We start from the raw sequence: 27,762 nt of genomic DNA, 5'->3' as shown, positions 1-27,762 counted from the left end.
TAGTGATATATATAATAATGATATATGTAATAATTTTTTATAATAATACCCCCCCCCCCCCCCCTACACACACACACACAAACATCCCCCCCGACTTCCTTTGTTATTTTTGTGCATATTGATATTGCTTATAGGTTGAAATATTGCTGTGACCATGGCTACTGTATGTGATCTGCGTCCTCACATAGGCCTGTGCCTGAAATAACATTCCAGTACTGCAGTTGTGTTCCGGACCAGTTATTGCTCTGGCAGGTGAGAGTCAGACATAAAGCCAGCGGATGTGGGCGGGTGCGATATGAAAATCAAGATGAATACATCAGTCCCATGCAGACCTCTAGCTCCAACCTCTAGGCTAACTGATTAATTAACCCAAAGCTCCAACCTCTAGGCTAACTGGTTAACTGACCCAAAGCTCCAACCCCTAGGCTAACTGATTAATTAACCCAAAGCTCCAACCCCTAGGCTAACTGGTTAACTAACCCAAAGCTCCAACCTCTAGGCTAACTGGTTAACTGACCCAAAGCTCCAACCTCGAGACTAACTGGTTAACTTAACCCAAAGCTCCAAACTCTAGACTAACCGGTTAACCAAAGTGAAAACCTCTGGGTTAACCAGTTAACTACCCCAAAGCTCCAACCTCTAGGATATCTGGTTAGGTAACCCAAAACTCCTCTAGGAAAGCAGGTTAACTAACTCAAAGCTCCACTAGGATAACTGGTTAACTAACTTAAAGCTCCTCTAGGTTAACTGGTTAACTAACTCAAAGCTCCTCTAGGTTACCTGGTTAACTAACTCAACGCTCCTTTAGGTTGACTGGTTAACTAACTCAAAGCTCCAACTACTAGGATAACTGGATAACTAACTCAAAGCTCCAACCTCTAGGATAACTGGTTAACTAACTCAAAGCTCCTCTAGGTTACCTGGTTAACTAACTCAACGCTCCTTTAGGTTAACTGGTTAACTAACTCAAAGCTCCAACTACTAGGATAACTGGATAACTAACTCAAAGCTCCAACCTCTAGGATAACTGGTTAACTAACTAAAAGCTCTAACCTCTAGGATATCTGGTTAACTAAATCAAAGCTCCTCTAGGTTAACTGGTTAACTTACTCAAAGATCCAACCTCTAGGATAACTGGTTAACTACCTCAAAGCTCCAACCTCTAGGATAACTGGTTAACTAACTCAAAGCTCCAACCTCTAGGATAACTGGTTAACTAACTAAAAGCTCCAACCTCTAGGATAACTGGTTATCTAACTCAAAGCTCCAACTACTAGGATAACTGGTTAACTAACTCAAAGCTCCAACCTCTAGGATAATTGGTTAACTAACTAAAAGCTCCAACCTCTAGGATAACTGGTTATCTAACTCAAAGCTCCAACTACTAGGATATCTGGTTAACTAACTCAAATCTCCTCTTGGATAACTGGTTAACTAACTCAAAGCTCCTCTAGGATAACTGATTAACTAACTCAAAGCTCCTCTAGGATAACTTCTTAACTTACTCAAAGCTCCAACCTCTAGGATAACTGGTTAACTAACTCAAATCTCCTCTATGATAACTGGTTAACTAACTCAAAGCTCCTCTCAGATAACTGGTTAACTTACTCAAAGCTCCAACCTCCAGGCTAACTGTTTAACTAACTAAAAGCGCCTCTCTGATAACTGGTTAACTAACTCAAAGCTCCTCTAGGATAACTGGTTAACTAACTCAAAGCTCCTCAGGGATAACTGGTTAACTTACTCAAAGCTCCTCTAGGATAACTGGTTAACTAACTCAAAGCTCCTCAGGGATAACTGGTTAACTAACTCAAAGCTCCTCTAGGATAACTGGTTAACTAACTCAAAGCTCCAACCTCTAGGATAACTGGTTAACTAACTCAAAGCTCCTCTAGGTTAACTGGTTAACTAACTCAAAGCTCCAGATCTAGGACAACTGTTTAACTAACTCAAAGCTCCAACCTCTAGGATAACTGGTTAACTTACTCAAAGCTCCAACCTCTAGGATAACTGGTTAACTAACTCAAAGCTCCTCTAGGTTAACTGGTAACTAACTCAAAGCTCCAGATCTAGGATAACTGTTTATGTGACAGGTTAAAGGAAATATTCATAGCCTGTTATACATTAAAAAGTATTAGTAAGTTTATAGTATGTGAGGATCTTAGAACATCTAAGGTTAAAAAGATGCATTCAGTATTAGTTGATAGAGATTGATAACATTCATATAATTGTGTTAAAGTTCAAATCTGTCAAAGGGTACGAATTGTGAGAGTAATGTGTAAACGTTATATTGATTACTTTATTTTGTGGTGCCTAAAAATGTTCATCTGTGATCTACGAAATGCTCTTAATCTATGAGCTGGAGATCGATTGCTCTGGTCTCCACCCATATTCCTGGGGAAAATCGTGGTCTTTTCTCATTACACTACGTTGAATTGAGAATACAACACCATATCACACTCGTGATTATTTCTCCCCTGTTTTCAGGGGCGTAACATTTAACTAACTCAAAGCTCCAACCTCTAGGATAACTGGTTAACTTACTCAAAGCTCCAACCTCTAGGATAACTGGTTAACTTACTCAAAGCTCCAACCTCTAGGATAACTGGTTAACTAACTCAAAGCTCCTCTAGGTTAACTGGTTAACTAACTCAGAGCTCCTCGAGGATAACTGGTTAACTAACTCAAAGCTCCAACCTCTAGAATAACTGGTTGACTAACTCAAAGCTCCTCTAGGATAACGGTCACATGCATTCAGACACCTACTGAGTCTTACAATATGAATCCTCAGTGAAAACAAACACTTACTTTTTATCCAGGAGTTGCATGAGGGTTTACTAACCTCTCAACTAACGGTTATTAACCCAACCCTCTCACTTCTTGGCTAACTGGTTACCTCAATGTTAACTCAATGGTGTAAACAGAAACCTACTATTTATCCAGGAGATACATGGATACGCTACTGGATACTAACCTGTAAACCAGCTGATAATTTGCCTATAGGGACCTACTTTTTATCCAGGAGATACATGGATACGCTACTGGATACTAACCTGTAAACCAGCTGATAATTTGCCTATATGGACCTACTTTTTATCCAGGAGGTCCATGAGTGGTCTGAGGACAGTCTCAGCATCCATGGCAGCGTTGCTCTTCCCTGCAGCACTCCCCTTCATCTGGACTAATTCCTGGTTCATCTGCTTTACACAGTCCTCAATCACCGGTTTGAAACTGGACAGGGAAATAACACAGGGTTAGCACAGATACACACAGACCACAGATACACACAGACCACAGATACACACAGACCACAGATACACACAGACCACAGATACACACAGACCACAGATACACACAGACCACAGATACACACAGACCACAGATATACACAGACCACAGATACACACAGACCACAGATACACACAGACCACAGATACACACAGACCACAGATATAAACAGACCACAGATACACACAGACCACAGATATAAACAGACCACAGATACACACAGACCACAGATATAAACAGACCACAGATACACACAGACCACAGAGATACACACAGACCACACATACACACAGACCACAGATACACACAGACCACAGAGATACACACAGACCACAGACACACACAGATCACAGACACACACAGACCACAAACACACACAGACCACAGATACACACAGACCACAGATACACACAGACCACAGACACACACAGACCACAGATACACATGAACACAGACACACTCACGCACACAGAACCACCCCCCACACACACACCTGGAGCCGAAGACTGCACTGAGCTCATCCAGCACGGTGTTGAGTTTGTTCTGCAGTTCCTTCAGTAGTTCACTGGCCTCAGCATCCAGCTGCAACAGTAACAGGCAAGGAGATGCCCATCATTAGCTGCTACATCAATACAGCATTATATCAATATCACTAAACATCTCCAACATATCACCAACACTATACATCTCTACTACATAACTAACACTATACATCTCCAACATATCACCAACACTATATATCTCCACTATATCGCTAACACTATACATCTCCATTATATCACCAACACTATACATCTCCATTATATCACCAACACTGTACATCTCCAACATATCACTAACACTATACATCTCCAACATATCACTAACACTATACATCTCCAACATATCACCAACACTATACATCTCTACTATATCACTAACACTATACATCTCCATTATATCACTAACACTATACATCTCTACTATATCACTAACACTATACATCTCCAACATATCACTAACACTATACATCTCCAACATATCACTAACACTATACATCTCCAACATATCACTAACACTATACATCTCCACTATATCACCAAAACTATACATCTTTACTATATCACTAACACTATACATCTCCACTATATCACCAACACTATACATCTCTACTATATCACTAACACCATACATCTTTACTATATCACTAACACTATACATCTCCACTATATCACCAACACAATTCATCACTACTATATCACTAACACTATACATCTCCACTATATCACTAACACTATACATCTCCAATTTATCACGAACACTATACATCTCTACTATATCACTAACACTATACATCTCCACTATATCACCAACACTATACATCTCTACTATATCACCAACACTATACATCTCTACTATATCACTAAAACTATACATCTCTACTATATCACCAACACTATACATCTCTACTATATCACTAACACTATACATCTTTACTATATCACTAACACTATACATCTCCACTATATCACCAACACTATACATCTCTACTATATCACCAACACTATACATCTTCTCTATATCACTAACAATATACATCCCCATTATATCACTAACACTATACATCTCCACTATATCACTAACACTATACATCTCCACTATATCACTAACACTATACATCTCTACTATATCACTAACACTATACATCTTTACTATATCACTAACACTATACATCTCCACTATATCACCAACACTATACATCTCTACTATATCACCAACACTATACATCTTCTCTATATCACTAACAATATACATCTCCATTATATCACTAACACTATACATCTCCAATATATCACTAACACTATACATCTCCACTATATCACTAACACTATACATCTCTACTCTATCACTAACACTATACATCTCCATTATATCACTAACACTATACATCTCCACTATTTCACCAACACTATACATCTCTACTATATCACCAACACTATACATCTCTACTATATCACTAACACTATACATCTCTAATATATCACTAACACTATACATCTCTACTATATCACTAACACTATACATCTCCATTATATCACTAACACTATACATCTCCACTATATCACCAAAACTATACATCTTTACTATATCACTAACACTATACATCTCTACTATATCACTAACACCATACATCTTTACTATATCACTAACACTATACATCTCCACTATATCACCAACACAATTCATCACTACTATATCACTAACACTATACATCTCCACTATATCACTAACACTATACATCTCCAATTTATCACGAACACTATACATCTCTACTATATCACTAACACTATACATCTCCACTATATCACTAACACTATACATCTCCACTATATCACCAACACTATACATCTCTACTATATCACTAACACTATACATCTCCACTATATCACCTACACTATACATCTCTACTATATCACTAACACTATACATCTCCACTATATCACTAACAATATACATCTCCTCTATATCACTAACACTATACATCTCCAATATATCACTAACACTATACATCTCCACTATATCACCAACCCTATACATCTCTACTATATCACTAACACTATACATCTCCTCTATATCAGTAACACTATACATCTCCAATATATCACCAACACTATACATCTCTACTATATCACCAACACTATACATCTTCTCTATATCACTAACTATATACATCTCCATTATATCACTAACACTATACATCTCCACTATATCACTAAAACTATACATCTCCACTATATCACCAACACTATACATCTCTACTATATCACCAACACTATACATCTTCTCTATATCACTAACAATATACATCTCCATTATATCACTAACACTATACATCTCCACTATATCACTAACACTATACATCTCCACTATATCACCAACACTATACATCTCTACTATATCACCAACACTATACATCTTCTCTATATCACTAACAATATACATCTCCATTATATCACTAACACTATACATCTCCACTATATCACTAACACTATACATCTCCACTATATCACTAACACTATACATCTCCATTATATCACTAACACTATACATCTCTAATATATCACTAACACTATACATCTCTACTATATCACTAACACTATACATCTCCAATTTATCACGAACACTATACATCTCTACTATATCACTAACACTATACATCTCCACTATATCACTAACACTATACATCTCCTCTATATCACTAACACTATACATCTCCAATATATCACTAACACTATACATCTCCACTACATCACTAACACTATACATCTCCTTTATATCACTAACACTATACATCTCCAATATATCACTAACACTATACATCTCTACTCTATCACTAACACTATAGATCTCCATTGTATCACTAACACTATACATCTCTAATATATCACTAACACTATACATCTCTACTATATCACTAACACTATACATCTCCAATTTATCACGAACACTATACATCTCTACTATATCACTAACACTATACATCTCCACTATATCACTAACACCATACATCTTTACTATATCACTAACACTATACATCTCCACTATAACACCAACACAATTCATCACTACTATATCACTAACACTATACATCTCCACTATATCACTAACACTATACATCTCCAATTTATCACGAACACTATACATCTCTACTATATCACTAACACTATACATCTCCACTATATCACCAACACTATACATCTCTACTATATCACCAACACTATACATCTCTACTATATCACTAAAACTATACATCTCTACTATATCACCAACACTATACATCTCCACTATATCACTAACACTATACATCTCCAATATATCACTAACACTATACATCTCTACTATATCACTAACACTACACATCTTTACTATATCACTAACACTATACATCTCCACTATATCACCAACACTATACATCTTCTCTATATCACTAACAATATACATCTCCATTATATCACTAACACTATACATCTCCAATATATCACTAACACTATACATCTCCACTATATCACTAACACTATACATCTCTACTCTATCACTAACACTATACATCTCCATTATATCACTAACACTATACATCTCTAATATATCACTAACACTATACATCTCTACTATATCACCAACACTATACATCTCCATTATATCACTAACACTATACATCTCCACTATTTCACCAACACTACACATCTCTACTATATCACCAACACTATACATCTCTACTATATCACTAACACTATACATCTCTAATATATCACTAACACTATACATCTCTACTCTATCACTAACACTATACATCTCCATTATATCACTAACACTATACATCTCCACTATATCACCAAAACTATACATCTTTACTATATCACTAACACTATACATCTCTACTATATCACTAACACCATACATCTTTACTATATCACTAACACTATACATCTCCACTATATCACCAACACAATTCATCACTACTATATCACTAACACTATACATCTCCACTATATCACTAACACTATACATCTCCAATTTATCACGAACACTATACATCTCTACTATATCACTAACACTATACATCTCCACTATATCACTAACACTATACATCTCCACTATATCACCAACACTATACATCTCTACTATATCACTAACACTATACATCTCCACTATATCACCTACACTATACATCTCTACTATATCACTAACACTATACATCTCCACTATATCACTAACACTATACATCTCCTCTATATCACTAACACTATACATCTCCAATATATCACTAACACTATACATCTCCACTACATCACTAACACTATACATCTCCTTTATATCACTAACACTATACATCTCCAATATATCACTAACACTATACATCTCCACTATATCACCAACCCTATACATCTCTACTATATCACTAACACTATACATCTCCTCTATATCAGTAACACTATACATCTCCAATATATCACCAACACTATACATCTCTACTATATCACCAACACTATACATCTTCTCTATATCACTAACTATATACATCTCCATTATATCACTAACACTATACATCTCCACTATATCACTAAAACTATACATCTCCACTATATCACCAACACTATACATCTCTACTATATCACCAACACTATACATCTTCTCTATATCACTAACAATATACATCTCCATTATATCACTAACACTATACATCTCCACTATATCACTAACACTATACATCTCCACTATATCACCAACACTATACATCTCTACTATATCACCAACACTATACATCTTCTCTATATCACTAACAATATACATCTCCATTATATCACTAACACTATACATCTCCACTATATCACTAACACTATACATCTCCACTATATCACTAACACTATACATCTCTACTCTATCACTAACACTATACATCTCCATTATATCACTAACACTATACATCTCTAATATATCACTAACACTATACATCTCTACTATATCACTAACACTATACATCTCCAATTTATCACGAACACTATACATCTCTACTATATCACTAACACTATACATCTCCACTATATCACTAACACTATACATCTCCTCTATATCACTAACACTATACATCTCCAATATATCACTAACACTATACATCTCCACTACATCACTAACACTATACATCTCCTTTATATCACTAACACTATACATCTCCAATATATCACTAACACTATACATCTCTACTCTATCACTAACACTATACATCTCCATTGTATCACTAACACTATACATCTCTAATATATCACTAACACTATACATCTCTACTATATCACTAACACTATACATCTCCAATTTATCACGAACACTATACATCTCTACTATATCACTAACACTATACATCTCCACTATATCACTAACACTATACATCTCCTCTATATCACTAACACTATACATCTCCAATATATCACTAACACTATACATCTCCAATATATCACTAACACTATACATCTCCACTATATCACCAACCCTATACATCTCTACTATATCACTAACACTATACATCTCCTCTATATCAGTAACACTATACATCTCCAATATATCACCAACACTATACATCTCTACTATATCACCAACACTATACATCTTCTCTATATCACTAACTATATACATCTCCATTATATCACTAACACTATACATCTCCACTATATCACTAAAACTATACATCTCCACTATATCACCAACACTATACATCTCTACTATATCACCAACACTATACATCTTCTCTATATCACTAACAATATACATCTCCATTATATCACTAACACTATACATCTCCACTATATCACTAACACTATACATCTCCACTATATCACCAACACTATACATCTCTACTATATCACCAACACTATACATCTTCTCTATATCACTAACAATATACATCTCCATTATATCACTAACACTATACATCTCCACTATATCACTAACACTATACATCTCCACTATATCACTAACACTATACATCTCTACTCTATCACTAACACTATACATCTCCATTATATCACTAACACTATACATCTCTAATATATCACTAACACTATACATCTCTACTATATCACTAACACTATACATCTCCAATTTATCACGAACACTATACATCTCTACTATATCACTAACACTATACATCTCCACTATATCACTAACACTATACATCTCCTCTATATCACTAACACTATACATCTCCAATATATCACTAACACTATACATCTCCACTACATCACTAACACTATACATCTCCTTTATATCACTAACACTATACATCTCCAATATATCACTAACACTATACATCTCTACTCTATCACTAACACTATACATCTCCATTGTATCACTAACACTATACATCTCTAATATATCACTAACACTATACATCTCTACTATATCACTAACACTATACATCTCCAATTTATCACGAACACTATACATCTCTACTATATCACTAACACTATACATCTCCACTATATCACTAACACTATACATCTCCTCTATATCACTAACACTATACATCTCCAATATATCACTAACACTATACATCTCCACTACATCACTAACACTATACATCTCCACTATATCACTAACACTATACATCTACACTATATCACTAACACTATACATCTCCAATATATCACTAACACTATACATCTCCACTATATCACCAACCCTATACATCTCTACTATATCACTAACACCATACATCTTTACTATATCACTAACACTATACATCTCTACTATATCACTAACACTATACATCTCCACTATATCACTAACACTATACATCTCTTCTATATCAGTAACACTATAAATCTCCAATATATCACTAACACTATACATCTCTACTATATCACTAACACTATACATCTCCACTATATCACTAACACTATACATCTCTTCTATATCAGTAACACTATAAATCTCCAATATATCACCAACACTATACATCTCCACTATATCACTAACACTATACATCTCCAATTTATCACGAACACTATACATCTCTACTATATCACTAACACTATACATCTCTTCTATATCAGTAACACTATAAATCTCCAATATATCACGAACACTATACATCTCCACTATATCACTAACACTATACATCTCCAATTTATCACGAACACTATACATCTCTACTATATCACTAACACTATACATCTCCACTATATCACTAACACTATACATCTCCTCTATATCACTAACACTATACATCTCTACTATATCACTAACACTATACATCTCTACTATATCACTAACACTATACATCTCCACTACATCACTAACACTATACATCTCCTTTATATCACTAACACTATACATCTCCACTATATCACCAACCCTATACATCTCTACTATATCACTAACACCATACATCTTTACTATATCACTAACACTATACATCTCTACTATATCACTAACACTATACATCTCCACTATATCACTAACACTATACATCTCTTCTATATCAGTAACACTATACATCTCTACTATATCACTAACACTATACATATCCATTATATCACTAACACTATACATCTCCACTATATCACCAACACTATACATCTCTACTATATCACCAACACTTTACATCTCTACTATATCACTAACACTATACATCTCTAATATATCACTAACACTATACATCTCTACTATATCACTAACACTATACATCTCTACTATATCACCAACCCTATACATCTCCACTATATCACCAAAACTATACATCTTTACTATATCACTAACACTATACATCTCTAATATATCACTAACACTATACATCTCTACTATATCACTAACACTATACATCTCTACTATATCACCAACCCTATACATCTCCACTATATCACCAAAACTATACATCTTTACTATATCACTAACACTATACATCTCCACTATATCACCAACACTATACATCTCTACTATATCACTAACACCATACATCTTTACTATATCACTAACACTATACATCTCCACTATTTCACCAACACAATTCATCTCTACTATATCACTAACACTATACATCTCCACTATATCACTAACACTATACATCTCCACTATATCACCAACACTATACATCTCTACTATATAACTAACACTATACATCTCCACTATATCACCAACACTATACATCTCTACTATATCACTAACACCATACATCTTTACTTTATCACTAACACTATACATCTCCACTATATCACCAACACAATTCATCACTACTATATCACTAACACTATACATCTCCATTATATCACTAACACTATACATCTCCACTATATCACCAACACTATACATCTCTACTATATCACCAACACTATACATCTCTACTGTATCACTAACACTATACATCTCTAATATATCACTAACACTATACATCTCTACTATATCACTAACACTATACATCTCTACTATATCACTAACAATATACATCTCCACTATATTACGAACACTATACATCTCTACTATATCACTAACACTATACACCTCCATATCTCTGCATCACTATGGGCCTTATATTCTGCACACAAAAACGTTGTCTGAAATGGGACCCTATTCTCTATATAGTGCACTACTTTTGACCAGAGCCCTATGGACCCTTGTCACCCAATTCTCTGTATTGTGCACTACTTTTGACCATAGTCCTATGCGATGAATGGTCAAAAGTTAAAAGGTATTGCACTATATAGAGAATAGAGTGACAAGGGTCCATATGGCTCTGGTAAAAAGTAGTGCACTGTAAAGAATAGGGTGCTATATCACTACATTACTACGGGCGGAATTCTGGCATTTAACTTGATCTCATGTTGAGAATCATTGACATCAATGAATGATTTACACCAGGGTCTGAGTTATTCTCACCTCAACCCTGAACATGGCCCTGTGCCAACGCATCATTACTTCACTCCATCAATATGTTAGTGTCCCAAATGGCACCCTATTCCCAATATAGTGCACTCATTTTGTCTAGGGACCATAGGGCTCCGATCAAAAGTGGTCCACTATAAAGGGAATAGGGTGCCATTTGAGATGCAGACTATGTCAGCCTCTCTGGCATGAAGGGGGGCAGAGTTCAGACTGGATGAGACTGGGAGGGATGGGTGGATAGGATGGGGGTGAGAGTATGGGTGTGCCATGGAGGGGGACAGAGTTCAGCCTGGATGAGACAGGGAGGGATGGGTGGACAGGATGGGGGTGAGAGTATGGGTGTGCCATGGAGGGGGACAGAGTTCAGCCTGGATGAGACAGGGAGGGATGGGTGGACAGGATGGGGGTGAGAGTATGGGTGTGCCATGGAGGGGGACAGAGTTCAGCCTGGATGAGACAGGGAGGGATGGGTGGACAGGATGGGGGTGAGGGTATGGGTGTGCCATGCCATGGAGGGGGGCAACAGCCACTTTAAGGAAGTGTCCCAAATATCAACAGTAGCGAAGCACATGTTGTGTCTGGCTCACAGTCCCCACATTACTGGATGCCTCTGAAGTACCATGTCAGGAGGAGAGGACATTGGGTGCATCCTAAATGTTCCCAATGTAGTGCACTATGGGCCCTGGTTAAAAGTAGTGCACTAATGTCTGTAGGGAATCGGGTGTAATTTGGGATATAACATCTATAGGGCCTGTCTGTGTATTCCAGGGTGTACTGAAAAGAGAACAGAGGGGCAGACAGCGTCATTTAGAATGACTAAAGACTTTCTGACTGGCCTGCTCTGACTGGCCTGCTCCTTGATGCGTTTAAGTCTACTCTATCGATCCTACAATTCACCAGTTACACGAATACCACCAAAGGTGGCTCCCCTTCCTGTTCGGGTGGCGCTCGGAGGTCGTCGTCGCCGGTCTACTAGCTGCCACCGATCCCTTTTTCCTTTTCGTTTGTTTTTGTCTAATTGTTTTCACCTGTTCCTTGTTGGGGTTTTGGGACAGGTGTTATTTAAGTTTGTTTAGCCCGCTGGTGTTTGTGCGAGCTTGTGGTTATTTTATGTGAGTGGTGTTAGTGTACTTTTGGGTTTTCGCTGTCCGGTATTTTGGTAACAGTAGGTTTGGATTTTCGCTGTCCGGTATTTTGGTAACAGTGGGTTGGGGTTTTCGCTGTCTGGTATTTTGGTAACAGTGGGTTTGGGTTTTCGCTGTCCGGTATTTTGGTAACAGTGGGTTTGGGTTTTCGCTGTCCAGTATCTTGGTAACAGTGGGTTTTCATTGTCCGGTATTTTGGTAACAGTGTGTTTGGGTTTTCGCTGTCCGGTATTTTGGTAACAGTGGGTTTGGGTTTTCGCTGTCCGGTATTTTGGTAACAGTGGGTTTGGGTTTTCGCTGTCCTGTATTTTGATAACAGTGGGTTTGGGTTTTCGCTGTCCGGTATTTTGGTAACAGTGGGTTTGGGTTTTCGCTGTCCGGTATCTTGGTAACAGTGGGATTGGGTTTTCGCTGTCCGATATCTTGGTAACAGTGGGATTGGGTTTTCGCTGTCCGGTATCTTGGTAACAGTGGGATTGGGTTTTCGCTGTCCGGTATTTTGGTAACAGTGGGTTTGGGTTTTCGCTGTCCGGTATCTTGGTAACAGTGGGTTTTCACTGTCCGGTATTTTGGTAACAGTGGGTTTGGGTTTTCGCTGTCCGGTATCTTGGTAACAGTGGGTTTTCACTGTCCGGTATTTTGGTAACAGTGTGTTTGGGTTTTCGCTGTCCGGTATCTTGGTAACAGTGGGTTTGGGTTTTCGCTGTCCGGTATTTTGGTAACAGTGGGTTTTCGCTGTCCGGTATTTTGGTAACAGTGGGTTTGGGTTTTCGCTGTCCGGTATCTTGGTAATATTGGGATTGGGTTTTCGCTGTCCGGTATCTTGGTAACAGTGGGATTGGGTTTTCGCTGTCCGGTATCTTGGTAACAGTGGGATTGGGTTTTCGCTGTCCGGTATTTTGGTAACAGTGGGTTTGGGTTTTCGCTGTCCGGTATCTTGGTAACAGTGGGAATGGGTTTTCGCTGTCCGGTATCTTGGTAACAGTGGGTTTTCACTGTCCGGTATTTTGGTAACAGTGTGTTTGGGTTTTCGCTGTCCGGTATCTTGGTAACAGTGGGTTTGGGTTTTCGCTGTCCGGTATTTTGGTAACAGTGGGTTTTCGCTGTCCGGTATTTTGGTAACAGTGGGTTTGGGTTTTCGCTGTCCGGTATCTTGGTAATAGTGGGATTGGGTTTTCGCTGTCCGGTATCTTGGTAACAGTGGGATTGGGTTTTCGCTGTCCGGTATCTTGGTAACAGTGGGATTGGGTTTTCGCTGTCCGGTATTTTGGTAACAGTGGGTTTGGGTTTTCGCTGTCCGGTATCTTGGTAACAGTGGGAATGGGTTTTCGCTGTCCGGTATCTTGGTAACAGTGGGATTGGGTTTTCGCTGTCCGGTATCTTGGTAACAGTGGGATTGGGTTTTCGCTGTCTGGTATCTTGGTAACAGTGGGTTTGGGTTTTCGCTGTCCGGTATCTTGGTAACAGTGGGATTGGGTTTTCGCTGTCCGGTATCTTGGTAACAGTGGGATTGGGTTTTCGCTGTCCGGTATCTTGGTAACAGTGGGTTTGGGTTTTCGCTGTCCGGTATCTTGGTAACAGTGGGAATGGGTTTTCGCTGTCCGGTATCTTGGTAACAGTGGGATTGGGTTTTCGCTGTCCGGTATCTTGGTAACAGTGGGATTGGGTTTTCGCTGTCTGGTATCTTGGTAACAGTGGGATTGGGTTTTCGCTGTCCGGTATCTTGGTAACAGTGGGATTGGGTTTTCGCTGTCCGGTATCTTGGTAACAGTTGGTTTGGGTTTTGTTGCGCCTGTGTTTTGGGCTTCACCCATGTTTGTCCCTGTTACTGTGCTTGAGGACATTAAGGCGTTTTTTTGCCGTCTACCTTCTGCTCTCTGCGTCTGACTCTACACCCATCACTATCCCGACGTGACAGTTACATTGCCACTTATTCTGCAAACATAAGTGTGTGTGTGTGTGTGTGTGTGTGTGTGTGTGTGTGTGTGTGTGTGTGTGTGTGTGTGTGTGTGTGTGTGTGTGTGTTGTTTGTGTTTTGTGTATCGATGCTGTGTGTATAGTGGAGAGTGATAGCTGTTTCAGGCCTGGTCCCTGAGATATATGTGTGATGGGGCTAGCTGCTCCATGTGCATGACAGGTCATCACATTAAATCAAATCAAATGTTATTAGTCTAATGTGCCGAATACAACAAGTCTAGACCTTACAGTGAAATGCTTACTTACGAGCCCCTAACCAATAATGCAGTAAAAAAAAAATATATATATATATATATAAGAATAATATGGCCTGGGTAGCCATTTGACTAGATGTTCAGGAGTCTTATGGCTTGGGGGTAGAAGCTGTTTAGAAGCCTCTTGCTGTGCGGTAGCAGAGAAAACAGCCTATGACTAGGGTGGCTGGAGTCTTTGACAATTTCTAGGGCCTTCCTCTGACACTGCCTGGTATAGAGGTCCTGGATGGCAGGAAGCTTGTCCCCAGTGATGTCCTGGGCCGTACACACTACCCTTTGTAGTGCCTTGCAGTTGGAGTCCGAGCAGTTGCCATACCAGGCAGTGATGCAACCAGTGTCAGGTGTAGTACAATGGTGCAGCTGTAGAACCTTTTGAGGATCTGAGGACCCATGCCATATCTTTTCAGTCTCCTGAGGGGAATAGGTTTTGTCATGCCCTCTTCACGACTGTCTTGGTGTGCTTGGACCATGTTAGTTTGTTGGTGATATGGACACCAAGGAACTTGAAGCTTTCAACCTGCTCCACTACAGCCCTGTTGATGAGAATGGGGGCATGCTCGGCCCTCTTTTTCTTGTAGTCCACAATCATCTCCTTTGTCTTGATCACGTTGAGGGAGAGGTTGTTGTCCTGGCACAACATGGCCAGGTCTCTGACCTCCTCCCTATAGGCTGTCTCGTCCTTTTTCGGTGATCAGACTTACCACTGTTGTGTCATCGGCAAACTTAATGATGGTATTGGAGTCGTGCCTGGCCTTGCAGTCATAAGTGAACAGGGAGTACAGGAGGGGACTGAACACGCACCCCTGGGGGGCCCCTGTGTTGAAGATCAGCATGGCGGATGTGTTGTTACCTACCCTTACCACCTGGGGGCGGCCCGTCAGGAAGTACAGGATCCAGTTGCAGAGGGAGGTGTTTAATCCCAGGGTCCTTAGTTTATTGATGAGCTTTGAGGGCACTATGGTGTTGAACGCTGAGCTGTAGTCAATGAACAGCATTCTCACATAGGTGTTCCTTTTGTCCAGGTGGGAAAGGGCAATGTGGAGTGCAATAGAAATTGCATCATCTGTGGATCTGTTAGGGTGGTATGCAATTTGGAGTGGGTCTAGGATTTCTGGGATAATGGTGTTGATGTGAACCATGACCAGCCTTTCAAAGCACTTCATGGCTACAGATGTGAGTGCTATGGGTCGGTAGTCATTTAGGCAGGTTACCTTAGTATGTTTGAGCATATGGACTATGGTGATCTGCTTATAACATGTTGATATTACAGAATAGGACAGGGAGAGGTTGAAAACGTCAGTAAAGACACTTTCCAGTTGGTCAGCGCATGCTCGCAGTACACATCCTGGTAATTCATCTGGTCCTGCGGCCTTGTGAATGTTGACCTGTTTAAAGGTCTTACTCACACCAGCTGCGGAGAGCGTGATCACAGTCTTCCGGAACAGCTAGTGCTCTCATGCATATTTCAGTGTTATTTGCCTCGACGCGAGCTTAGAAGTAGTTTAGCTCATCTGGTAGGCTCGTGTCACTGGGCAGCTCTCGGCTGTGCTTCCCTTTGTGGTCTGTAATGGTTTGCAAGCCCTGCCATATCCAATGAGCGTTAGAGCCGGTGTAGTACGATTAGATCCTAGTCCTGTATTGACGCTTGTCTGTTTGATGGTTTGTCGGAGGGCATAGCGGGATTTCTTATAAGCTTCCGGGTTAGAGTCCCGCTCCTTCAAAGTGGCAGCTCTAGCCTTTAGCTCAGTGCGGATGTTGCCTGTTATCCATGGCTTCTGGCTGGGGTATGTATGTACGGTCACTGTGGGGATGACGTCATCAATGCACTTATTGATGAAGCCAATGACTGATGTGGTGTACTCCTCAATGCCATTGGAGGATTCCTGGAACATATTCCAGTCTGTTCTAGCAAAATCGTCCTGTAGCTTAGCATCTGCTTCATCTGACCACTTTTTTATTGATTGAGTCACTGGTGCTTCCAGCTTTAATATTTGCTTGTAAGCAGGAATCAGGTGGATAGAATTATGGTCAGATTTGCCAAATGGAGGGCGAGGGAGAGTTGTCTATGCGTCTCTGTGTGCTCTGGGTTAGCGTTTTCCTGTTTGCTTATGGCGGAATACAGCTCATTGAGTGCTGCCTTAGTGCCAGCCTCAGTCTGTGGTGGTATGTAGACATCTACGAAAAATACAGCCCCTTGTTTTACCAGATGCCGCTGTTCTATACTGCCGATACAGCGTATAACCAGCCAGCTGTATGTTGATAATTTTGTCATTCAGCCACGACTCCGTGAAGCATGAGATATTACAGTTTTCAATGTGCCGTTGGTAGTTAATCTTCCGCGTAGGTCATTGATTTTATTTTCCAAAGATTGCACGTTTGCTAGCAGAATGGAAGGCAGTGGGGGTTTATTCGATTGCCTACGAATTTTCAGAAAGCAGCCTGCTCTCTGACCCCTTTTTCTCCGCCTTCTCTTCACGCAACTGACGGGGATCTGGGCCTGTTCCCGGGAAAGCTGTATATCATTCACGTCGGGCTCGTTAAAGGAAGAAAAGGATTCTGACAGTTCGTGGTGAGTAATCGCAGTTCGGAAGTTATTTTCATAAGAGACGGCAGCAGCAACATTATGTACAAAATAAGTTACAAAATAAGTTACAAAATGAAAAAAAAAATCACAATTGGATAGGAACACGTAAAACGTCAGCCTTCTTTTCTGGCACCATTTTACAGTGTGTGTGAGTGTGTATATAGAGTGGGGAGAACAAGTATTTGAAACACAGCCGATTTTGCAGGTTTTCCTACTTACAAAGCATGTAGAGGTCTGTCATTTTTATCATAGGTACACTTCAACTGTGAGAGACGGAATCTAAAACAAAAATCCAGAAAATGACATTGTATGATTTGTAAGTAATTAATTTGCATTTTATTGCATGACATAAGTATTTGATCACCTACACACCAGTAAGAATTCCGGCTCTCACAGACCAGTTAGTTTTTCTTTAAGAAGCCCTCCTGTTCTCCACTCATTACTCGTTTAAACTTGTTACCTGTATAAAAGACACCTGTCCACACACTCAATCAAACAGACTCCAACCTCTCCACAATGGCCAAGACCAGAGAGCTGTGTAAGGACATCAGGGGTAAAATTGTAGACCTGCACAAGGCTGGGATGGGCTACAGGACAATAGGCAAGCAGCTTGGTGAGAAGGCAACAACTGTTGGCGCAATTATTAGAAAATGGAAGAAGTTCAAGATGACGGTCAATCACCCTCGGTCTGGGGCTCCATGCAAGATCTCACCTCGTGGGGCATCAATGATCATGAGGAAGGTGAGGGATCAGCCCAGAACTACACGGAAGGACCTGGTCAATGACCTGAAGAGAGCTGGGACCACAGTCTCAAAGAAAACCATTAGTAACACACTACGCCGTCATGGATTAAAATCCTGCAGCGCACGCAAGGTCCCCCTGCTCAAGCCACCGCATGTCCAGGCCCATCTGATGTTTGCCAATGACCATCTGGATGATCCAGAGGAGGAATGGGAGAAGGTCATGTGGTCTAATGAGACAAAAATTGAGCTTTTTGGTCTAAACTCCACTCGCCGTGTTTGGAGGAAGAAGAATGATGAGTACAACCCCAAGAACACCATCCCAACCGTGAAGCATGGAGGTGGAAACATCATTCTTTGGGGATGCTTTTCTGCAAAGGGGACAGGACGACTGCACCGTATTGAGGGGAGGATGGATGGGGCCATGTATCGCGAGATCTTGGCCAACAACCTCTTTCCCTCAGTAAGAGCATTGAAGATTGGTCGTGGATGGGTTTTTCAGCATGACAACGACCCGAAACACACAGCCAGGGCAACTAAGGAGTGGCTCCGTAAGAAGCATCTCAAGGTCCTGGAGTGGCCTAGCCAGTCTCCAAACCTGAACCCAATAGAAAATCTTTGGAGGGAGCTAAAAGTCCGCATTGCCCAGCGACAGCCCCGAAACCTGAAGGATCTGGAGAATGTCTGTATGGAGGAGTGGGCCAAAATCCCTGCTGCAGTGTGTGCAAACCTGGTCAAGAACTACAGGAAACGAATGATCTCTGTAATTGCAAACAAAGGTTTCTGTACCAAATATTAAATTCTGCTTTTCTGATGTATCAAATACTTATGTCATGCAAATGCAAATTAATTACTTAAAAATCATACAATGTGATTTTCTGGAATTTTGTTTTAGATTCCGTCTCTCACAGTTGAAGTGTACCTATGATCAAAATGTACAGACCTCTACATGCTTTGTAAGTAGGAAAACCTGCAAAATCTGCAGTGTATCAAATACTTGTTCTCCCCACTGTATGTGTGTAAATGTGACAGATCATCACATTAGGTCAGATAAGAGTCATGCAGTCACAGACCAGCTCTCTAATCCTATCTCATTCTGGTGGTGGATGGCTTGTAGAGACAGCTGTTGTGTATAGTAAGCCATTATAGAAGCCATTACACAGCGATCAAGATGTTATCCTCTCTCACGTCTCTGAGTCTCTTTCTCAGCCCTGCAGAAGTTGATGTTTATCTATTATTTAACATTCTATGAAATGACGGATGTGTTATTATTTCTTATTCTATCATATGTAGAGCCTGAAATATGTGTTATTTCAAATGATATGATAGCACATTGATCTGTGTAATTGCCCTGGCTTTCAGTTTGCTAATTGCTTTGGGAACACTTTCACTGCCAGTCAGCCAGTAATGTGTTTTTGTGCTGAGGTCTGCCTAAAATGGAAAAAACATTTATTTTATCAACCTGCATAATCCATTATGTTCCGATATCATTAGGAATAGCTGTCTAATGCCTGAATGACAACGTAGTTTATAGTGGTATCAGGGTGTGATTACTATTGTATGTTTTTCCTGAATAATGCAACACCCCTGTCACTCAATTGGCCTAATAAATCACCTGTCAAACGTCTAAAGCAAAGAGCTACAGCCAAACCAACTAAAGCCGTTAATTTCAGTTAGACATGTCTATGTCTTTGTCCTGAATGGCACCCTTTTCCCTTTACAGTGCACTACTTTTAAAGCGCACTACAGTACTTGCTCAAATGTAGCACACTAAATAGGGAATATGGTGCATTTGGATGCAGACTCTGTTAATGTCTGTTCAGATGCCTCATTAACAGAGCCTTTACTTCAGAGAGCGAGAGAGCACAGCTGGGGAGTTTTGTAAGCATTTGAGAAGCTCATCAGAGTTTGTACAAAAATAAGTAAGCGTGGGGGCTAGATGACAGATGAATACTGCGCCCTGACAGAACGTGGGGGCTACATGACAGATGAATACAGCTCTCTGACAGAGAGTGGGGCTAGATGACAGATGAATACTGCTCCCTGACAGAGAGTGGGGCTAGATGACAGATGAATACTGCTCCCTGACAGAGAGTGGGGGCTAGATGACAGATGAATACTGCTCCCTGACAGAGAGTGGGGGCTAGATGACAGATGAATACTGCTCCCTGACAGAGAGTGGGGGCTAGATGACAGATGAATACTGCTCCCTGACAGAACGCGGGGGCTAGATGACAGATGAATACTGCTCCCTGACAGAGAGTGGGGATAGATGACAGTTGAATACTGCTCCCTGACAGAGAGTGGGGGCTAGATGACAGATGAATACTGCTCCCTGACAGAACGCGTGGGCTAGATGACAGATGAATACTGCTCCCTGACAGAGGGTGGGGATAGATGACAGTTGAATACTGCTCTCTGACAGAGAGTGGGGGCTAGATGACAGATGGATACTGCTCCCTGACAGAGAGTGGGGCTAGATGACAGATTAATACTGCTCCCTGACAGAGAGTGGGGCTAGATGACAGATGAATACTGCTCCCTGACAGAGAGTGGGGCTAGATGACAGATGAATACTGCTCCCTGACAGAGAGTGGGGGCTAGATGACAGATGAATACTGCTCCCTGACAGAGAGTGGGGGCTAGATGACAGATGAGTGCTGCTCCCTGACAGAGAGTGGGGCTAGATGACAGATGAATACTGCTCCCTGACAGAGAGTGGGGGCTAGATGACAGATGAATACTGCTCCCTGACAGAACGCGTGGGCTAGATGACAGATGAATACTGCTCCCTGACAGAGGGTGGGGATAGATGACAGTTGAATACTGCTCTCTGACAGAGAGTGGGGGCTAGATGACAGATGGATACTGCTCCCTGACAGAGAGTGGGGCTAGATGACAGATTAATACTGCTCCCTGACAGAGAGTGGGGCTAGATGACAGATGAATACTGCTCCCTGACAGAGAGTGGGGCTAGATGACAGATGAATACTGCTCCCTGACAGAGAGTGGGGGCTAGATGACAGATGAATACTGCTCCCTGACAGAGAGTGGGGGCTAGATGACAGATGAGTGCTGCTCCCTGACAGAGAGTGGGGCTAGATGACAGATGAATACTGCTCCCTGACAGAACGCGGGGGCTAGATGACAGATGAATACTGCGCCCTGACAGAACGCGGGGGCTGGATGACAGATGAATACTGAGCCCTGACAGAGAGTGGGGCTAGATGACAGATGAATACTGCTCCCTGACAGAGAGTGGGGCTAGACAACAGATTAATACTGCTCCCTGACAGAGAGTGGGGGCTAGATGACAGATGAATACTGCTCCCTGACAGAGAGTGGGGGCTAGATGACAGATGAATACTGCTCCCTGACAGAGAGTGGGGGCTAGATGACAGATGAATACTGCTCCCTGACAGAGAGTGGGGCTAGACAACAGATGAATACTGCTCCCTGACAGAACGCGGGGGCTAGATGACAGATGAATACTGCGCCCTGACAGAACGCGGGGGCTAGATGACAAATGAATACTGAGTCCTGACAGAGAGTGGGGCTAGATGACAGATGAATACTGCTCCCTGACAGAGAGTGGGGCTAGACGACAGATGAATACTGCGCCCTGACAGAACGCGGGGGCTAGATGACAGATGAATACTGCCCCCTGACAGAGAGTGTGGGCTAGATGACAGATGAATACAGCTCCCTGACAGAACGCGGGGGCTAGATGACAGATGAATACTGCTCCCTGACAGAGAGTGGGGGCTAGATGACAGAGGAATACTGCTCCCTGACAGAGAGTGGGGGCTAGATGACAGATGAATACTGCTCCCTGACAGAGAGTGGGGGCTAGATGACAGATGAATACTGCTCCCTGACAGAACGTGGGGGCTAGACGACAGATGAATACTGCGCCCTGACAGAACGCGGGGGCTAGATGACAGATGAATACTGAGAACTGACAGAGAGTGGGGCTAGATGACAGATGAATACTGCTCAATGACAGAGAGTGGGGCTAGACAACAGATGAATACTGCTCCCTGACAGAACGCGGGGGCTAGATGACAGATGAATACTGCGCCCTGACAGAACGCGGGGGCTAGATGACAGATGAATACTGAGTCCTGACAGAGAGTGGAGCTAGATGACAGATGAATACTGCTCCCTGACAGAGAGTGGGGCTAGATGACAGATGAATACAGCTCCCTGACAGAACGCGGGGGCTAGATGACAGATGAATACTGCTCCCTGACAGAGAGTGGGGGCTAGATGACAGAGGAATACTGCTCCCTGACAGAGAGTGGGGGCTAGATGACAGATGAATACTGCTCCCTGACAGAGAGTGGGGGCTAGATGACAGATGAATACTGCTCCCTGACAGAACGCGGGGGCTAGATGACAGATGAATACTGCATACTGACAGAGAGTGGGGGCTAGACGACAGAGGAATACTGCGCCCTGACAGAACGCGGGGGCTAGATGACATATGAATACTGCTCCCTGACAGAGAGTGGGGCTAGATGACAGATGAATACTGCTCCCTGACAGAACGCGGGGGCTAGATGACAGATGAATACTGCCCCCTGACAGAGAGTGTGGGCTAGATGACAGATGAATACAGCTCCCTGACAGAACGCGGGGGCTAGACGACAGATGAATACTGCGCCCTGACAGAACGCGGGGGCTAGATGACAGATGAATACTGCTCCCTGACAGAGAGTGGGTCTAGATGACAGATGAATACTGCTCCCTGACAGAGAGTGGGGGATAGATGACAGATGAATACTGCCCCCTGACAGAGAGTGTGGGCTAGATGACAGATGAATACAGCTCCCTGACAGAACGCGGGGGCTAGATGACAGATGAATACTGCTCCCTGAAAGAGAGTGGGGGCTAGATGACAGATGAATACTGCTCCCTGACAGAGAGTGGGGGCTAGATGACAGATGAATACTGCTCCCTGACAGAGAGTGGGGGCTAGATGACAGATGAATACTGCTCCCTGACAGAGAGTGGGGCTAGATGACAGATGAATACTCCTCCCTGAAAGAGAGTGGGGGCTAGATGACAGATGAATACTGCTCCCTGACAGAGAGTGGGGGCTAGATGACAGATGAATACTGCTCCCTGACAGAGAGTGGGGGCTAGACGACAGATGAATACTGCTCCCTGACAGAGAGTGGGGGCTAGATGACAGATGAATACTGCTCCCTGACAAAGAGTGGGGGCTAGATGACAGATGAATACTGCTCCCTGACAGAACGTGAGGGCTAGATGACAGATGAATACTGCTCCCTGATTGATAGTGGGGGCTATATGACAGATGAATACTGCTCCCTGACAGAGAGTGGGGCTAGATGACAGATGAATACTGCTCCCTGACAGAGAGTGGGGCTAGATGACAGATGAATACCGCTCCCTGACAGAACGCGGGGGCTAGATGACAGATGAATACTGCTCCCTGACAGAGAGCGGGGGCTAGATGACAGATGAATACTGCTCCCTGACAGAGAGTGGGGGCTAGATGACAGATGAATACTGCTCCCTGACAGAACGCGGGGGCTAGATGACAGATGAATACTGCTCCCTGACAGAGAGTGGGGGCTAGACGACAGAGGAATACTGCGCCCTGACAGAACGCGGGGGCTAGATGACAGATGAATACTGCTCCCTGACAGAGTGGGGCTAGATGACAGATGAATACTGCTCCCTGACAGAACGCGGGGGCTAGATGACAGATGAATACTGCCCCCTGACAGAGAGTGTGGGCTAGATGACAGATGAATACATCTCCCTGACAGAACGCGGGGGCTAGACGACAGATGAATACTGCGCCCTGACAGAACGCGGGGGCTAGATGACAGATGAATACTGCTCCCTGACAGAGAGTGGGGCTAGATGACAGATGAATACTGCTCCCTGACAGAGAGTGGGGGCTAGATGACAGATGAATACTGCCCCCTGACAGAGAGTGTGGGCTAGATGACAGATGAATACAGCTCCCTGACAGAACGCGGGGGCTAGATGACAGATGAATACTGCTCCCTGAAAGAGAGTGGGGGCTAGATGACGGATGAATACTGCTCCCTGACAGAGAGTGGGGGCTAGATGACAGATGAATACTGCTCCCTGACAGAGAGTGGGGGCTAGATGACAGATGAATACTGCTCCCTGACAGAGAGTGGGGCTAGATGACAGATGAATACTGCTCCCTGAAAGAGAGTGGGGGCTAGATGACAGATGGATACTGCTCCCTGACAGAGAGTGGGGCCTAGATGACAGATGAATACTGCTCCCTGACAGAGAGTGGGGGCTAGATGACAGATGAATACTGCTCCCTGACAGAGAGTGGGGGCTAGATGACAGATGAATACTGCTCCCTGACAGAGAGTGTGGGCTAGATGACAGATGAATACTGCTCCCTGACAGAACGTGAGGGCTAGATGACAGATGAATACTGCTCCCTGATTGAGAGTGGGGGCTATATGACAGATGAATAGTGCTCCCTGACAGAGAGTGGGGCTAGATGACAGATGAATACTGCTCCCTGACAGAGAGTGGGGCTAGATGACAGATGAATACTGCTCCCTGACAGAGAGTGGGGCTAGATGACAGATGAATACCGCTCCCTGACAGAACGCGGGGGCTAGATGACAGATGAATACTGCTCCCTGACAGAGAGCGGGGGCTAGATGACAGATGAATACAGCTCCCTGACAGAGAGTGGGGGCTAGATGACAGATGAATACTGCTCCCTGACAGAGAGTGGGGGCTAGATGACAGATGAATACTGCTCCCTGACAGAGAGTGGGGGATAGATGACAGATGAATACTGCTCCCTGACAGAGAGTGGGGGCTAGATGACAGATGAATACTGCTCCCTGACAGAGAGTGGGGGCTAGATGAAAGATGAATACTGCTCCCTGACAGAGAGTTGGGCTAGATGACAGCTGAATACTGCTCCCTGACAGAACGTGAGGGCTAGATGACAGATGAATACTGCTCCCTGACAGAACGCGGGGGCTAGTTGACAGATGAATACTGCTCCCTGACAGAGAGTGGGGGCTACACGACAGATGAATACTGCGCCCTGACAGAACACGGGGGCTAGATGACAGATGAATACTGCCCCCTGACAGAGAGTGTGGGCTAGATGACAGAGTAATACTGCTCCCTGACAGAGAGTGGGGGCTAGATGACAGCTGAATACTGCTCCCTGACAGAGAGTGGGGGCTAGATGACAGATGAATACTGCTCCCTGACAGAACGCGGGGGCTAGATGACAGATGAATACTGCTCCCTGACAGAGAGTGGGGGCTAGACGACAGATGAACACTGCGCCCTGACAGAACGCGGGGGCTAGATGACAGATGAATACTGCTCCCTGACAGAGAGTGGGGCTAGATGACAGATGAATACTGCTCCCTGACAGAACGCGGGGGCTAGATGACAGATGAATACTGCCCCCTGACAGAGAGTGTGGGCTAGATGACAGATGAATACAGCTCCCTGACAGAACGCGGGGGCTAGATGACAGATGAATACTGCTCCCTGACAGAGAGTGAGGGGTAGATGACAGATGAATACTGCTCCCTGACAGAGAGTGGGGGCTAGATGACAGATGAATACTGCTCCCTGACAGAGAGTGGGGGCTAGATGAAAGATGAATACTGCTCCCTGACAGAGAGTTGGGGCTAGATGACAGCTGAATACTGCTCCCTGACAGAAAGTGAGGGCTAGATGACAGATGAATACTGCTCCCTGACAGAGAGTGGGGGCTATATGACAGATGAATACTGCTCCCTGAAAGAGAGTGGGGGCTAGATGACAGATGGATACTGCTCCCTGACAGAGAGTGGGGCCTAGATGACAGATGAATACTGCTCCCTGACAGAGAGTGGGGGCTAGATGACAGATGAATACTGCTCCCTGACAGAGAGTGGGGGCTAGATGACAGATGAATACTGCTCCCTGACAGAGAGTGTGGGCTAGATGACAGATGAATACTGCTCCCTGACAGAACGTGAGGGCTAGATGACAGATGAATACTGCTCCCTGATTGAGAGTGGGGGCTATATGACAGATGAATAGTGCTCCCTGACAGAGAGTGGGGCTAGATGACAGATGAATACTGCTCCCTGACAGAGAGTGGGGCTAGATGACAGATGAATACTGCTCCCTGACAGAGAGTGGGGCTAGATGACAGATGAATACCGCTCCCTGACAGAACGCGGGGGCTAGATGACAGATGAATACTGCTCCCTGACAGAGAGCGGGGGCTAGATGACAGATGAATACAGCTCCCTGACAGAGAGTGGGGGCTAGATGACAGATGAATACTGCTCCCTGACAGAGAGTGGGGG

The 27,762-nt window shown here is 42.6% G+C and overlaps 1 protein-coding gene across 2 annotated transcripts in view; it reads right to left on the bottom strand.

Moving 5' to 3' along the window:
• LOC139385090 (protein unc-13 homolog C-like) overlaps positions 1-27,762 on the bottom strand; it is a 235,673-nt gene that overhangs the window by 63,866 nt on the left and 144,045 nt on the right. For both annotated transcript variants that reach the window (XM_071130138.1, XM_071130139.1), the window contains 2 exons: positions 3,782-3,870; positions 3,091-3,231 (listed from right to left, as the gene is read on the bottom strand). In XM_071130138.1, the coding sequence (XP_070986239.1) occupies positions 3,091-3,231; positions 3,782-3,870 (230 nt within the window). The remainder of the gene's footprint in view (positions 1-3,090; positions 3,232-3,781; positions 3,871-27,762) is intronic.

This window comes from Oncorhynchus clarkii, chromosome 26, assembly GCF_045791955.1.
Source record: "Oncorhynchus clarkii lewisi isolate Uvic-CL-2024 chromosome 26, UVic_Ocla_1.0, whole genome shotgun sequence".
NCBI lineage: Eukaryota > Metazoa > Chordata > Actinopteri > Salmoniformes > Salmonidae > Oncorhynchus > Oncorhynchus clarkii.
This window is presented reverse-complemented; position numbering and strand designations above follow the sequence as displayed.